This window comes from Chiloscyllium punctatum, chromosome 30, assembly GCF_047496795.1.
Source record: "Chiloscyllium punctatum isolate Juve2018m chromosome 30, sChiPun1.3, whole genome shotgun sequence".
NCBI classification, from domain to species: Eukaryota; Metazoa; Chordata; class Chondrichthyes; order Orectolobiformes; family Hemiscylliidae; genus Chiloscyllium; species Chiloscyllium punctatum.
Genome location: NC_092768.1, coordinates 34,313,171 through 34,330,298, shown reverse-complemented (window position 1 = coordinate 34,330,298; position 17,128 = coordinate 34,313,171). Strand labels below are relative to the sequence as shown.

The following is a 17,128-nucleotide window of genomic DNA, read 5'->3' as shown; positions in this document are numbered from 1 at the left end:
TCATAGACTGAGAGAGAGAGAGCATTGGTACAGGTTGCTGCTCACAGACTGTGATAGACAGTGTCAGTACAGGACACAGCTCACAGACTGAGAGAGACAGAGCATGGTGGCTCAGTGGTTAGCACTGCTGCCTCACAGTGCCAGGACCTGGGTTCAATTTCAGCCTTGGGTAACTATCTGTGTAGAGTTTGCACATTCTATCCCCTGTGTTTGCATTGGTTTCCTCTCACAATCCAAACATGTGCAGGTTAGGTGAATTGCCCACAGTGTTCAGGGATATGTAAGTCAGGTGCATTCATCAGGGGTAATTGTAGAGTAATGTGGAACGGATTTAGGTGGGATACTCTTCAGAGTGTTGGTGTGGACTTGCTGGGCTGAAGGGCCTGTTTCCACACTGCAGGGTTTCCATGGAAAATTCTATGGTACAGGACACAGCTCACAGACTTGAGAGGGAGCGTGTCAGTACATGATACAGCTCACAGACTAACAGAGACAGTATTGTACAAGATACAGTGCACAGACTGAGAGGGACAGCGTCAGTACAGGACACAGCTCCCTCACTGAGGGACAGTGCCAATATAGGATACAGGTCAGACTGAGAGAGACTTGCTTCACATGAATCTAACTTCCCACCTGCCAGCCCAAACTTTCATGTCGTACCTGTTTCTTGATATACAAATACATGGACTGTTTCAGTGTCTGAGGTGTAACAATTGGTACTAAAAATGTCCCTACTTCTGATATTAAGTTGGAGAGAAGGTCATTGATGAAGCATTTTAAAATGTTTGTGTTGAGGACAGTTATCCGAGGAACTCCTGCAGTGGTGTTAGTGGCTGAGATAGCTGTACTCGTACAGTTTGATGACAGACATGACGACTTTTGAAGCAAAAGTCTTCAACATCAGTGCCAGTATATTGTCAGAATCCACAGCCTTTGCTGTGTATTCTGTAGCTTCATCTGCTGCCTAATATCACATGTGGCAGGGGTTTGGAAGCTTCCTTGGACACAAAATCTTTTCATTCATTTAAGTCATGTGGCCATTTGGGCTAGGTCAGCAACTGATGTCCAGCAATTTCAGCGGGTCTGGATTTATATGTCGGCTCAGGCCAGGAAAGTTTGGAACATTCATCCCTTAAAAGTAATTGGTGGTTTAGTTGTTTTTATATCATAACAACTGAGAATGACCCTACTAAACCCCTACTAAGTAGCAGCACGTTGGCACAGTGGTTAGCACTGCTGCCTCATAGTGCCAGAGACCCAGGTTCAATTCCAGCCTCGGGCAACTGTTTGTGTGGAGTTTGTACATTCTCCCAGTGTCTGTGTGGGTTTCCTCCAGGTGCTCCGGTTTCCTCCCACAATCCAAGGATGTGCAGGTTAGGTGAATTGGCCATGCTAAATTGCCCGTAGTGTTAGGCAAAGGGGTAAATGTAGGGGAATGGGTCTGGGTAGGTTGCTCTTCGGAGGGTTGGTGCAGACTTGTTGGGCCAAAGGGCCTGTTTCCACACTGTAAGTAATCTAATCTAAACTGGCTTTTAATTCCAGATTTATTTTGAATTCAAACTTTGCTGTCATTAGGGAGTGCAACCCCATGTGTCCAGATCATTAAAAACTGAAAGAATTGTAGATGCTGTAAATCTGAAACAAAACAGAAGTTCCTGGAAAAGCTCAGCAGGTCTGACAGCATCTGTGAACTGAAAACGTTAACTCTGATTTCTCTGCCCAGATGCTGCCAGACCTGTTGGGCTTTTCCAGCAACTTATTTTGTCCCGCATCATTCGCCTGCCATGAGAAACTCTGTGACATCCCCACTAAGTCGCCATCTCTTATGGAAGGATACACTTAAAAATGTCTGCTCTAATAGTCTGTGAATATTGGCATAATTGGAGCTTTGGGGTGTAAGATTGTGATTTTTTTGGCGATTGAAGGAAATGAAACTGGAGTTAAAATCAGTAATGGGTCTAATTTGATGATATAACAGTTTGAATTGCCTCCTCCTTTCCGGAATGGTTCTGAAGAAAGCAACGTGTAACTCAGCTCATTCTTGGAGCAACTGGGAGTGAGAGTGGGACTGTTTGTCAGATTGGCAAGGGTCCGATGCTGGGAGGAGCTTTTCAACATCAGTCATGATTTGGAGATGCCGGTGTTGGACTGGGGTGTACAAAGTTAAAAATCACACAACACCAGGTGATAGTCCAACAGGTTTAATTGGAAGCACTAGCTTCCGGAGCGACGTCCCTAAAGCTTCCAATTAAACCTTTTGGACTATAACCTGGTGTTGTGTGATTTTTAACTTTCAACATCAGTGGGCGTCTGTTCCACCGAAGTCTGATGACTCACTGAGTATTTTCATTCTGATTGGTCCCAAAATATTATTGACCCAATCAGTATGAAGGCGGCTGAGCGCACAGATACAGGGTTTAAGACCGAGAAAGTCCGCTGGAGTATGACTTCTCACCAATTTCTCTTCCTGAACTGCAACTGAAATCGCAATGATTGGACTGTTAGTGCTGGGTCTTCTGTGTGGAAAGCTTTGTGCCGGTAAGCAATGGGATATGGGGGGGAAGGAGGAGGAGGAGGAGGAGGAGGTGGTGGTGGTGGTGCCAAGCTGGGTACAGACCTTGACAACTTCCGCAGATGAAGCTGAAGCGAAACGTGAAATTTCTCCTTCCCCTGAAAATAGGTTAACAAAATGCCTTCTAGAAAGCTTCTCTTTATATCATGATCTCATGTTTTAAAACTCTCCATTCAGCCTAACTGCTACTAAAACTCATTGAATTGTCTGATTTATACTGGATAGGCCACGGGATCGGTTCTTGTGCTGTAGGCCTCTATGAATGGTGATTCGTTTGTGATAAAGGAAACTGTTATTCATGTTTGCGAGCGCACTGCCCCATCTCTAGTAAATCAGGACTCAACAGAATATTTCCAAAGCTGATTGTCGTAGAATGTTTCAACAATGCCCCATTCTTCACCCTATTTACCAAGTTTATAAATTACAAAGGGAAAGTGAGGACTGCAGATCAGAGTCAAAAGGTGTGGTGCTGGAAAAGTACAGCAGGTCAGGCAGCATCCAAGGAGCAGGAAATGTAGAGTACAGAACGGACACAGACCCTTCGGCCCACTCGACCGTGCCGACCAGGTTTCCTGAACTGAGCTCGTTCCACTTGCCCATGGTTGGCCCAGATCTGTCTAAACCTTTCCTAACAATGTACTTGCCGAAATGTTTCTTTTAATGTCGTAATTGTAATGGCCTCCCACTTACTCTGGTAGGTCTGCAGGTTACGTAGATTGGCCGTTAAATGTCCAGAGATGTGCAGGCTAAATGGATAGGCATGGAAAATGTGGGATTGTGGGAATATCGTGATGGATGGGTCTGGGTGGATTGCTATTTGGAGGGGCAGTGCAGACTTCATGGGCCAAATAGCCTCGTCCTGCAATGTAGCGACTCTGATTCTATCAAATGTGCAGAAAGTGATTTCTGGAATGTCTCCTGTGTTAATCACAAACTGGATTATTCTTGTCATCTTCACTTTTGAAAACAACCAGACTGCTAATGTAAAATAAAATAACTTAACCTCTGCACCCCTCAATTCCCTGCAATCCATGTGCAACTCCAGCAGTCTCTTAAATGTCCCTTATGGCTCTGCTCCACCACCACTCCTGGCATTCCATACATTCACAACTTTCTGCGTAAAGAACCTTCCTCTGATGTCCCCTCTATACCTTTCTCCTAATGTCTTAAAACTATGACCCCCTCATGCCAGTCAGTCCTGCCCTGGGGAAAAGTCTCTGGCTATTGACTCTATCCATTCCTCTCATTATCTTGTATACCTTGATCAGGTCACCTCTCTTCCTCCTTCTCTCCAGAGAGAAAAGTCTGAGCTTCGTCATCCTCTCTTCATAAAACAAGCCCTCCAGTCCAGGCAGCATCCTGGTAAACCTTCTTTGCACCCTTTCCAAAACTTCTTTATCTTTCCTAACATCTACCTGGTCTATGACAATGGATTAAATCACTAGTCCAGAAGACTTGCTGACCTTTCATTTCTAAAGCCCTCAAGTTAACAACACCCATGTACCTCTATTTTGAAATCTGAACTCCAAAACTGTTATGAATACAATATATACAAACTGTACCTTTCATCATACCAGGGTTGATCCTTAGATTGTCGACGTTTCGGGCATGAGCCCTTCTGAAGAAAGGCTCATGCCCGAAACGTCGACTCACCTGATCCTTGGATGCTGCCTGACCTGCTGCGCTTTTCCAGCAACACATTTTCAGCTCTGATCTCCAGCATCTGCAGCCCTCACTTTCTCCTTGACCCTTAGATTGGTGAAGTGGTTGATATGATAAGCCAAGAGGTTTATAGATGTTCCAGCTTATAGTTTTAAGTACTTGGAGTCATACAACATGGAAACCAACCCTTCAGTCCAACTCAAAAATGCCAATCAGGTTTTCCAAACTAAAGTAGTGCCATTTGCTTGCATTTGGCCCATATCCCTCTAACCTTTTCTATTCATGTCCCTGTCTAAATGTCTTTTAAATGTTGTAACTATACCTGATTCTCCTGCTTTATCTGGCAGTTCATTCCACATGTGAATCACCCTCTGTGGAAAAAGTAGCTGCTCAGGTCCCTTTCAAATCTTTCTTGTCTCAGCTTAAAATTGTCCTCGAGTTTTGAATTCCCCTACCAGAGGGAAAAGACACTTGCTCTTCGCATCATGATTTTATAAACCTCTATAAGGTCATCCCTGAACCTCCTCTGCTCCAGGCAAGAGTTCCAGCCTTTCGTTAGACCTCTAGTCCCAGTAACATCCTTTGTAAAACTTTTTTTGCACACTCTATCCAATTTAGTTTATATCCTTCCTCTTGTATGGCAACCAGAACTGCATACAGTGTGCCAAAAGTGGCCTAACCAAAATCCTGTATCACCATAACATGATGCCCAACTCCCATACTCCATACTTAGATAATGTCTTCTTCACTACCCTGTCTATCTGTGATGCTACTTTCAATGAACTATATAACTGCATTCCTAGGTCACTCTACTCAAGAACACTCCCAGGGCTCACTATTAATGGTGTAAACCTTCCCTTGTTTGCCTTACCAAAATGTCTTGCCTCCCATCTATCTGGCTTAAACTCCATCTGCTAAACTTCAGCCCACTGGCCCAGGTGATCCAAATCCCATTGTACTGTTAGATAACCTTCTTCACTGTTCATTAAACCATCAATTTTGGTGTCATCTGCAAACTGAGTAACCATGCTTCCTGTGTTCTCATCCCCAATTCCTGAAGATCATTGTTCTGCTGCTGATGGTATGCAGTGCCTCGTTGGATATTTTGTTTTCCTCTTTGCTGAATGGCTTAGATTTCAAACAAAGTAGTCGTATCACAGCAGAGTGGTGGGTGTTCTTAATGTGAAGATAGAAACTCAAGGTTTTAAAGGTTTTGTTTCACTCTCCAACTCCAAATTTCCAGTATAAGAATATGTATATATAAGAAATATGTCACTGCTTCATGGTACAGAATTGAAGTACTGTTTGTAAAAAAAAAAACAAAAATTTTCAATTCAACTGAATTTGCTCATACGTTTCTTTGGTCAAGGCATAGGTCATTGGCCTATGAGAATTAACCTGACTTGATTGACAAATCACATCTAAGCTTTAAGTTATTAATCTGTATTATTGAGTGCATTCTCCATAGTCATAGCCTTATCTACCTCTAATATCTGACATCATCTGCATGTTATCCATAAATTTTGATGTCCATGCAGATCAAAAACTCAGCTTGAAATGTTATCATGTCCCTGGACCATTACCAAGTGAAAACATAGTACACCCCCTTCTGTTCAAAAAGATGACTTTGCTTCATGTTAAAATATTTGTCACAGATTGCATGACTTATAAGATGGCCAAGGTTGGGAAATCTTCTCAGTGGATTGCAGAGGGAATTGAGGGAGACAGCTTCACATCAGTCATTGTGTGGAAATATGGGAAAAAAAATCCTCAAAGCAAGATGAGCTCAGACCCTGGTCTCTGAATCTGATTTAGCAACAAAACAGACATATTGGAATGTGTTGTGATGACAAAGGTGCTAAAACTATCAATCAGCAAAGACTTGTTCCATGGATTTGACTGAGGATGTATAATCTCCTTTGTGATTGTGAACAGTTTGTTTTGGACCATCCTTTGTTCTGTTGATGGGAGAAAGTGAGGGCTGGAGATCAGACTTGAGAGTGTGGTGTTGAAAAAGCACAGCCGGTCAGGCAGCATCCGAGGAGCAGGAGAATCGACGTTTCGGACATAAGTCCCTCATTCCTGATGAAGTGTTTCTGCCCAAAACATCGATTCTCCTGCTCCTTAGATGTTCCCTGACCGGCTGTGCTTTTCCAGCACTATGCTCTCAACCCTTTGTCCTGTTGTTGTCTGTCAAAGAGGAATCATTTGACAGAGATTCCTCTTTGATTTTTGGAGACCTTTAATAACACGGTGGCAGAGTGGTTAGCACTGCTGCCTCACAGCGCCAGAGACCCGGGTTCAATTCCCGCCTCAGGCAACTCTCTGTGTGGAGTTTGCACATTCTCCCCGTGTCTGCGTGGGTTTCCTCCGGGTGCTCCGGTTTCCTCCCACAGTCCAAAGATGTGCAGGTCAGGTGAATTGGCCATGCTAAATTGCCCGTAGTGTTAGGTAAGGGGTAGATGTAGGGGTATGGGTGGGTTGCGCTTCGGCGGGGCGGTGTGGACTTGTTGGGCCGAGGGGCCTGTTTCCACACTGTAAGTAATCTAATCTAAAAAAAAACACATTCTGAACTTCTAAATCAGTCTGTTCCCACCGGCCAAGAAAATAACAGACTGTCTGGGTTAACAACTAGAACTGCCTGAAAGTTAGAGCCTCAACCTTTTTCTTCTGAAGAATCTGGAATTAATTTGAAAAACAAACTGTTCCTCGACTTACAAAATTGTGAGAAACTGCCATTTTCATCCTGCTGCCTCCTCACTAACCTGGAAGGAACTCTTAGAATTCCTGACTTAAGTTGTTTGGTCTCTGACCTTCAGGTGAACTGGTAGAACACACACACAATGTTAGTGGAAATGGCCATTAAGTGGCTGATGAATGTGAGTATGGAGAAGTGCAGAGTTACTCATTTTAGCAGCAAGAAGGAAGAAAAACAAAATAAACCATTAATTTTTAAATCCTGTGCAGGAACAGACCAGGAGTTGTAAAAGTCATTGGAAGATTCGGGACTGGGGGACAAGTTCAGAAGGTGGTTAATGTCACCAGTGGGAACCTGGGCTTAATAAACACAGGTGCAGAGTGTACAGAAGTTTCCCTCCATGTTTAGTTGGAGTTTTTGTGATTGGTGTTTAGGGATTCATGTCCTGACATCTTGCTGTCTCTCTCTCTCTCCATTTCAGACACTCACTCTCTCCGGTACTTCTTCACTGCTATGACTCCAGTTTCTGCTTTCCCGCAGTTTGTGATCGTTGGTTATGTGGATGGAGTCCAGTTTGTTACGTATGACAGTGATCAGAAGAATTTGATCCCCCAGGAACAGTGGATGGTGGCGAGCGAGGGGCCTGAGGCCTGGAAACGGAAATTATCCCTTGCTCGGGAGCAGGAAAGGAATTTCAAAAACGCTGTTCTGAGCTTGAAGTCACGGAACAACCAAACCATTGGTGAGTCCTCCCTCTCCAAAAGCTTGACATCTTCCTGTATGATCAGGAGTCGATGAGAATAGAAAGAAACCAAGAATGGATCAGTATCTCTAACCAGAGCCTGATTCTCTGTAGTTGGCATCTCCCACTGACATGGTATCTGGTAGCTTTTGTTTCTGATTGACAGGGATGACTGTCTCTAGATTTTCTACAGAAAATGGCTGAGTAGGATCCTTCAGACAGATTTCCTCTGTTCTGTCTTTTTCTTTTCTTCTGTGTTTTTTTTTAAACACTTTTTTTTAAAAAACTTGCTCAGAGGGGAATGACAGAGACAAGTCCTGGACAGGAGGTCAGTGTGAAGAGGAGAGGTCCTTGCAGACTGGCAGTGAGGCCTTGAGTTTTGAAGCTTGGTGCTGTTTGGAGACTTTGCCCTAAGCAGCCTGGGGGCTTGGTGTTGGCAAAGACGGGGATGAAAGGATTGTAAATAGTGTTTATAATCTTAGATTTTTTTTCGATTACTTACAGTGTGGAAACAGGCCCTTCGACCCAACAAGTCCACACCGACCCTCCGAAAAGCAACCCACACAGACCCATTCCCTTACATTTACCCCTTCACCTAACACTACTGGCAATTTAGCAAGGCCAATTCACCTAATCTGCACAACTTTGGAATGTGGGAGGAAACCAGAGCACGTGGAGGAAACCCACACAGACACTGTGAGAACGTGCAAACTCCACACAGACAGTTGCCTGAGGCTGGAATTGAACCCAGGTCTCTGGTGCTGTGAGGCAGCAGTGCTATCCATCGTGCCGCCCACCTGGAGTTTTATTATTGTTTCAATTTTGTACCCAAATATTAAGTATCTATAGGTATTTTGTATCTAACATAGTGCCAGAAGTGGCGACCTTGCAAACTTTTCACTGCATTCATTCGAATGCATGTGACAGGAAAGCCAATTCAGTTCAATTTGATTGGCAGCTTGTGTTTCTGATTGACAGGGATCCATACGTATCAAATGATGACTGGCTGTGACCTGAGTGATGATGGGATGACAAGTGGATTCAACCAATATGGATGGGATGGACAAGACATCCTCAGCTTGGATAAAAATCATATGGTGTGGGTGACCCCAGTCTCCTGGGGAGAAAGTATCAAGAACAGGTGGGACCAGGATGTGGTGGACAATCAGCGGTGGAAGCATTACCTAGATGTGGAATGTGTTGATTGGCTGAAGAGATACTTGGAGTATGGACAGCGACAACTGAAAGTCGGTGAGTGTGGGGGGAGCCAGTAGGCAGTGAGGAGGGAGTGAGAGTCTTTGAAGGGTATGGTGCCCTGGCAGTGTATCTTGACATTCCTGCAGTGATGCCTGTTTCTGTCTCTCTTAGTTCCCCCTGATGTGTCCTTTACCCGTCTGGGTGATTCTAACTGGCTATCCTGTCTCGTCACTGGGTTTTACCCACAAGCCATCGAGGTGACTCTGCGGAGGGATGGAGTGTTGATCAATGAGATCCTGTCCACTGGGATCTTACCCAATCACAACAGGACCTATCAGATCCGGAAATGGGTGGGGTTTAATCCAGAGGATCAGGCCGAGTATTCCTGTCAGGTGGAGCACAGTGGGCTGGAGGAGACGCTGGTGGTAATTTATGGTAAGACTATTTCTCACTGTCAGAGAGGAGCCAAACATAAACCAGGATTACAGAAGTGGGGATCAATGCCGACCTGCTTCATCAGGACAGGGGCTCACATCATTTCTTTTTAGAAAACAGTAATTGAGGCAGTTTTCTGTTACCCAGGTGCTCTAAACCTGCTGTTATATTCTGGGATATAACAGAATGATAGGACCTGTTATATTACAGTGGAACATCATTGTCTATCAAGGATACTGCAGTACAACGGCATCTTGATGTATAATGCCATCCAACACCTAACAACAGATCAGGAACATTACAGAATTAAAGTCCAGGGTGCACTGTGTGATTATTGGGCGGCATGGGACCACAGTGGTTAGCAGTGCTGCCTCACATTGCCAGGGACCTGGGTTCATTTCCAGCCTTGGGTGTCTACCTGTGCGCAGTGTGTTTGTTTTCTCCCTGTGTCTGCATGGGTTTCTGCCTGGTGTTCTGGTTTCTTCCCATGAGCCAAAGATGTGCATGTTAAGTGGATTGGCTGTGCGAAGTTGTTCTTTTTAGAATGTGTAGGCTAGGTGGGTTAGACATTGGTATGTGGAGTTACAGGGATGGGTAATGGGATGAATGTTCTTTGTTGAGTTGATGTAGACTCAATGGGTCAAATGGCCTCTATTTGCACTGCAGGAATTCTGTGATTACGGTGTGATGTTGTAGCCTCTCCTTTTGCCAAATTCATCCAAGCCCTTTGGACAGCTTCCAAGCTCTAAACCACTTCCACCAAGAAGGATATAGGCAGTACTTACAGGGGAACATTACTTCCTGTGAATTCTTTTCCAAGCTATTCGCCATCCTGCTTTGTAAATATATTACCATTCATTCAGTGTTGCTGGGTCAAGATCTTGAACTCCTTTCTGAACAAAATTGTAGTTCTACCTTTAGCAATTTAAAAAAGCAGCTCACTGCCATCTTCTCAGTGGCAACTGGGAACGGGCAATAAATACTGGCCCAGCTACTGATGCCCATGTTTTGTGTGAATACAATAAACATAGGCATCGCTATGTTTTTACAGTCCAAAGGTGTGCAGATGAGGCAAATTGGACATGCTAAGTTGCCCAGAGTAACCAGGGATGGGCTGGGTGGGATGCTGTTTGGAGGGTTGGTGTGGACTTGATGGACCAAATGGCCACTTCCCACATTGTAGAGATTCTATGATTCTATATTTTGTTACATGACAGTCCAATGTATCCTGGGATATTCATGTCCAACAAGATGTAGTATATCCTGAGAGATTCTGGTATGGTAGAATCCAGTATATTATGGAATTATAGCTCCATCTATTTAACATAGTTTTAAAATATTTATGTGATGCTAAGAAATCTTCTATTTTTGATTTAAATTAAATCAAAAACAGTCAGCATAGACTGAGAGGAAATATTATGTTTGACCAACTTCACTGAAGTTTTTCAAGTGGTATCAGACTTGTAGCAGTAATATTATGTATGTAATTTATGCAGGTTTTTAAAAAACATATTAAATACTTCCATAACAGAAGAATAAATTCATTCAGAGAATGTGGAAAGAGTGGAAATGTCGTGAAATTGATTGTTGGGTGGTTTCAAGACAAGAAACAATGGATTGTTAGAGCTTCAAAATGCAGGAATTAATGTTCCACAAAGACGAGTGATAGAAACATTGCTGATCACAACTTCCAAGAATGACCTGGACTTTGGAATCATGAAATCCCAGATTGCCCCCTGTGTCTTCACTGGATTTCAGAAATGATTCTGAAATTAATGATTCAGCATCATTTACTGTCCTTTTCCAATGGAATTTAAAATCTTCTTTATAAATGTAAATTTAGAATTAACTTTCCATTTTCATTTATAGATAGCAACAACATGTAATCTCAAGAAGTCAAGTTTCAGATATTCTAACACAATCCTTGGGAATAGGAGACAGCAGAACCAAAATCTCAGAGGAGGCACATGCACACTTGACCGGACTGCTGAGTGTTACACTGGAATAATCTAACCAGTCAGTGATTCTGCTGATCAAAATACAATTCCCTAAATTTGCAGATGACACCACATTGGGGGAGAGACCAAACTCGTGAGATCTGTAACAAGTTACAAGAAAAATTACTAAATGTTAAAATGAACAAGTTATTGGCAAATGAACTGGAGGAACAAAGAGATCTTGAACAAAAATATACACCTGTGGAAAAACATTTCATAACTGGTTAGCAAGGTCACAAATCAAAAACATGCAACATAATTATCTAGAGAGGGACCTAGTTGGTAGGTGATGCTAAATTAATCTTGAAGTGTGATTGAGACCACATATGGAGTACTGCAGATAGTTATGATCACAATATAGAAAAGATATTGAGACATAAGAGAGGATGCAGAGAAGATTGACAATGATAATATGTATGTGAGAGTATACATATCAGGAAAGGATTGACATGCTGTGGATATCTTCTCTCTTGAATAACAGAGACTGAAGAGTGACCTAACAGACTGTAACAGTACGCAGTAGCAAATTGAGAAGAAGCTTCTTTGGGTAAAGTGTGGTGGGAATGTGGAACTTGCAGCCACAGGAAGTAAAAAAGGAAAGTAGAATGAAATAGAGGGAAACAAAGAGAGATTTAGTTGAGGAATACTGGGAGGAACCTCCTAATGGAGAATAAATACCTGTCTGTCTGTCTCTGTCTCTGTCTCTCTCTCTCTCTCTCTGTCAGTCCCGACATCTCATTCCCAGGTTCCCATGACTGTCGGGATTCTACTTGGGATCGTTGCTCTTGCTGTTGCGGCTGTCTTCATCTACAAGAAGAAAGGTAGGAGTTTATGAAAAAGTGGCAGCTCCTCACTGGGAAATTCAGGGGGTGGAGAGCCTGAAGAGGGGTTTCCCACAGTAGAGTTCAGGGCCCAGGGTGTGTGCACGCGCGCGTGTGTATGTACGCATGTGCGCTCCAGATGGGGGAAGAACCTCTGTGCTTGGAGGTTGGTCTCAAGGTTTACAGGAGCTCTGACTGTGGGGAGAAGGCCTCAGTTTGTGAAGCAAGGTAGCAGATGGAACCCTGTTCCTTAGGGTAGGTAGGAGTACATGTAGGTTCTCAGGGTACATGTGAGTGTAAAATCATTTCAAATTGCGGATTACACTCAGTTTGGTGTTGGATATTAGTGGCTCAGGGCAAATTTAATAATGAAGGACTCAGCCTGGATAGGAGCGTGGGTCTTAGGTACCGATCAGGGTGAGAGCCTTGAGTAGGTGTCTCATTGGGAATAGGGGTCTAAGAGGCTTCATGTCCTTCGCTCCCTTTCTTTTGGAGTTTCCACCTCTCTCTGTTCTGTGATTCAATTTTTTTTTGTTAATCACTAAACATTCCTTGTTTTTGCAGAGGAAGTGAAGAATGGCTACGATCCCACAAACAGTAAGCTGATAATTTGGACATTTCTGGATCTCTATTATTGTGAGACTAACTCTTCTTTTTGTGTTAGATGCATATAATGGCTTGTTTCTATGTCTGTGTGTTATACTCTGTCTCTCTATATCTTTTCTGTCTGTCTTGGTCTCTGTACCTGCTTCCATTGTATCTCTGGTCTGGGTATATCTATCCACTTCTGTCTGTGAGTATTTATCACATTTCTTTTTCCCCTCTGTCTCTTTCCCCTTCACACACTCCTTCTGTTTGTCTTGTGTTCTGTCACAGTGTCTCTGATAATAAACAGTTTTTTAATGCCTTTCTTTCCATTACAGCTGATGATAGGACACCCTCAGACGGTTCTGCCAATACCTAAGATACTACTAGTGTTGGTCAAAAGTGAGAAGAATGTTGTATCTGGGATATTGGAGCTGGTGTTAACTGCAATCCGAAGGGAGAACTCTGAGCTCCGTGACTCTGTCTCCCCGCTGTCAAAAAAAGATCACTCATACGGTTCAACACTAACCTTTAAGACTTGCTTTCTGGAAATAGTTGCTACAGTATGGGCCTGAGCTTTAAGATATATTAAAGGTGGGGTTTGGCAGAAAGAAATATCTGGAAACTACTCATTGTAGATAAGATAAAATAAAAAAACTGCAGATGTTGGAAATCTGGAATCAAAAGGAAGCCGAAATTGCTGGTAAAACTCCACAGGTCAGGTAGCAAGTGTGGAGAGAGAGCAGAATTAACGTTTTAGGTCCAGTGACCCTTCTTGGGAACTGAAGGTTTTTAAAATTCACTTATGATATGGTCATTGCTGCTGGGCCAGCATTTCTTGCTGTCCTAGTTACCCTTGAAGGTGGCAGCAATTTTCCGTCTTGAATTGTTGCAATCCATCTGCTATAGCTAAACCCACAATGTCCTTAGAAAAAGACTTCCAGAACTCTGTTCCAGCATCACTTAAGGAACGGTAAAATATTTCCAAGTTAGGGTGATGAGTGGCTTGGAGGGAAACTTGCAGGTGATGGTGTTCCCATGTATATGCTGCCCTTGTCCTTCCAGATGGAAGTGGTCATATGTTGGAAAGGTATTGTCAAAGAATGGTTGGCAAACCTCTGCAGGTCATATTGCATAGATAGTACACTGCTACTGTGCATCTGGTGGTGGAAGGAGTGAAAGTTTGTGGATGCAAGTAGCTTGGAAAAGTTGTTGTATGTGCTGCATGCAGGGATAGGAGTGATGGATGGAGATGCAGAGAGAGAATGACCATTAGATTGACCAAGAAATGGATGATAACATGTAAGAGAGAAAGAAAAATTGCTGGTTATGGAGAATATAAGTGGGTGAAAATGGGTTAGCTGTGCTGAAAGCAGACCATGCTGTGACAGGCTGGATTATGTGAGTAGGAAAAGGACATAGAAAGTGCTCAGGTTCTAAAATGTTTGAACTCCTTTTTGAGTCCTGAAGACTACCTGGTTCCCAAGCCAAATCCAGGTTGTTCTGAGCCTCCTTGGAGATTTTGACAGACATGAGACAAAATGCTGACCAGGGAACACATTGTTGTGTTAAACTGGCAGAAAACTGAAAGTCTGGAGACATTTTTACAAAGAGAATGCAGATGTTCCTCATCATCTTGGATGTAACCTCCAGCTGGTTGCTTGGATTCCTTAAGTAAACTAATATTCCAAGAGTTCTCACTGAAGTTGGTTCTAAAGTTTAGCATTGCTGACCCGGGATTCTGAACTACTGGGTGCTTGTGGAATGCTGTTTGGGGTTGTATGATTTCACTGGTTGGAAAGTATCAGACTGGTGTGTTAATTCTAATTAGAGGCAGACCAATTTGAGAGTGAAACTAGGAAACGTTCCCAACCACACAGGATGGCAAATGGTTAGAATTCCGTTATCTAAAGGCAAAATCGACCATTAATAACTTATGTAACAGAAAGCTACAAATCTCCAAATTAAGGGTCAGGTGGAAGCCTGTGAATGGTTGAGGTGGCAGACCATCAATGATCTCATTGAAAATTGGAACAGAATTGTGGGGCTCAATGTCCTCACCATGTTCCTGTGCCTTTGTGGGTTTCACTGATCTTCTGGGGTGGATATGCTGAATTTTACTGCTCTTTGGGAAACTGTTATTTTGAGTTTAACTGCCTGTGCTGGTGAACATGCAACAATTTTTCTTTAGGTTTTTTGTGCTCTGTAACTGTGTGTTTTGTTTCTGTTTCCAGTGACCTGTTATGTCCTTGCTGGTAATCCAGATTTCCATTGCTCTAAGTGACCTTTTTTAACTGATTCACATTGTTCCAGAACAAATCATCCAGATTAGTCAAGTGTTTACATTTTGTTCAGTTTAAATTCTTGACAAAATGTTTCATATGGTAAGAACTGAGTTGTACTAAGAAGATGTTGTGAAGTGGTGATACCACTGCCCTAGCAATCAAGAACCCCAGGCCACAGTTTTGGGGATAGTGGGTTTGAATCCCACTGTGGCAGATGGCGAAATTTTGAATCCATTAGAATCTGAAACTAAAAGCCAGTGTAATGGTTACCATTTAACTTTGTTGTTAAAAACTCATCTGGTTCACCTGTACTTCAGCGAAGGCAATTTGCTGTCCTTACCTTTGTCTGATATATATATATCAATGCAGATGTGATTCACTCTAAACTGCCCTCTGGGCAATTGGGAATTGGCAATAAATACTGGCATAGCCAGTGTTGCCAACATCCCATGGGAATGATTGATTTTTGTTTAAATGTGACAGCATTACTATTCTTCCTATTAAGAAACTTCATCTCCATCTGATAACACCCAGTGGCCATGCCACAGGCACCATCATGTCAGTCATTCAGCATATAAACATGTGATCCCTTGGCCAGCCATTCATCAGTGGGATCGTCCCAGAGCTCACTTCAAGTATTCCTGCATCTTAAATGCTAAGTGACGTCATTTTTTTTAAAATGCCTTTGTTACACAGCAAAAGATTGGCTTCAATCACTCATTGCCTTACTGTGGTATATACTGTCTAATGGCAGTTGAAACAGACCTGATTACAAATGGGAATGAAGTATTGTACTGGCTTCATCTGAATAATTTTAGAAAACATTTTATAGTTGGAGATCAATATCTGGTTTCTCCTTTTCAATCTGGGATCTGTTCAAGTAAGTTTTTTTTTTCATCTACAGAAACTTCCACTTCCTTTCTCTGTCCTTAATCCTTTGTTTGAAGAGACATCCTCTAGTTACGGAAAATATTTGAGTCGTTTAAAGATTAAAATTACCAAGAATTATTGATAAATGATGTTTATTTCTAACTTTGAATCACTGTAAGGAAATGCAACTTTTCTTTTTTATTCCTCTTTTGTATCTAAGATTTGTACCGAAGTACTTATGATGGCACCATAAGAGGCAACATTGTAATCTTTTCACTGTACACTAGTAGATTAGATTCCCTATAGTGTGGAAACGGGCCCTTCGGCCCAACCAGTCCACACCGAACCTCCAAAGAGTAACTCAACCAGACCCACTTCCCTCTGACTGACTAATGCACCTAACATTATGGGCAATTTAGCATAACCAACTCACCTGACCTGCAAACCTTTGGACTGTGGGAGGAAACCAGAGCATCTGGAGGAAACCCAGGCAGAAATGGGGAGAATGTGCAAGCTCCACATAGTTACCCAAGGCTCGAATCGAACCTGGGACCTTGGTGCTGTGAGGCAGCAGTGCTAGCCACTGAGCCACTGTGCCGCCCTGTACTTGTAAACATGACAATAAACAATATTCTATTTTTGCAGAGATTTCAAAAAGGAAGGTACTGTTTGTCAAAGTTGCTCACATTCTTTGAGGAGGTATCAGACACTGATTGTGTATGTAAAGCATGTGGTTTTTAGAAAAATCTACAACAGGCTACCATGTAGGTGACTATTAGAAAAGTTTTCAAAACAGGTAATTTGCATTGGATTTCACTCAAGATGGCCTTAACTGGAGCACAATGTCCTCGTACCACTCCAACTCCACATTATACATTTAGAGCCAGAGTGCATTCAGCTGACAAGTAACCTTTGAGACTTTGTCCAGCTCTTCCTCCCTAAGCAGTGATTCTCTCCTCTGACATTTCCTGTATTTTAATGCAGAAGTCAGTCTCTCTGATCACTTGGATCAGTTATGATTGGATAAATGTTGCCTTCATAGCTCAGGGGCAGGAGCAGAGAGGTGTGGATGTGTACACAATCCTTCCACATCCAGTTGAAACTGGTGACAGTAACAGGAGTTACAATAGTGACTAACAGGAGTAGTACGCCCACACCTCATCTTATTCTAAATAAAACTACAGCAAAAGACCATTTTCATTCATCCTCAAGCTCATAAACCATCTCTGCCTCATTTATGCTCCCAGTGTCAGAGATGGTAGTC

At 42.7% G+C, this 17,128-nt stretch overlaps 1 protein-coding gene across 2 annotated transcripts; it reads left to right on the top strand.

Moving 5' to 3' along the window:
• The first annotated feature begins 2,365 nt into the window (after positions 1–2,365).
• On the top strand, positions 2,366–16,521 carry LOC140455407 (major histocompatibility complex class I-related gene protein-like). Of its 2 annotated transcripts, none has more exons than XM_072550232.1 (7): positions 2,366–2,538; positions 7,414–7,674; positions 8,653–8,925; positions 9,043–9,306; positions 12,029–12,124; positions 12,689–12,721; positions 13,048–16,521. In XM_072550232.1, exons 1-7 carry the CDS (start codon positions 2,490–2,492, stop codon positions 13,086–13,088), a joined length of 1,017 nt encoding a protein of 338 aa, XP_072406333.1. In that variant the 5' UTR covers positions 2,366–2,489; the 3' UTR covers positions 13,089–16,521. The 2 variants fall into 2 exon arrangements, with proteins under 2 accessions (XP_072406333.1, XP_072406334.1); XM_072550233.1 differs by having other exon boundaries at positions 2,374–2,538; positions 7,473–7,674.
• The last annotated feature ends 607 nt before the right edge of the window (positions 16,522–17,128 follow it).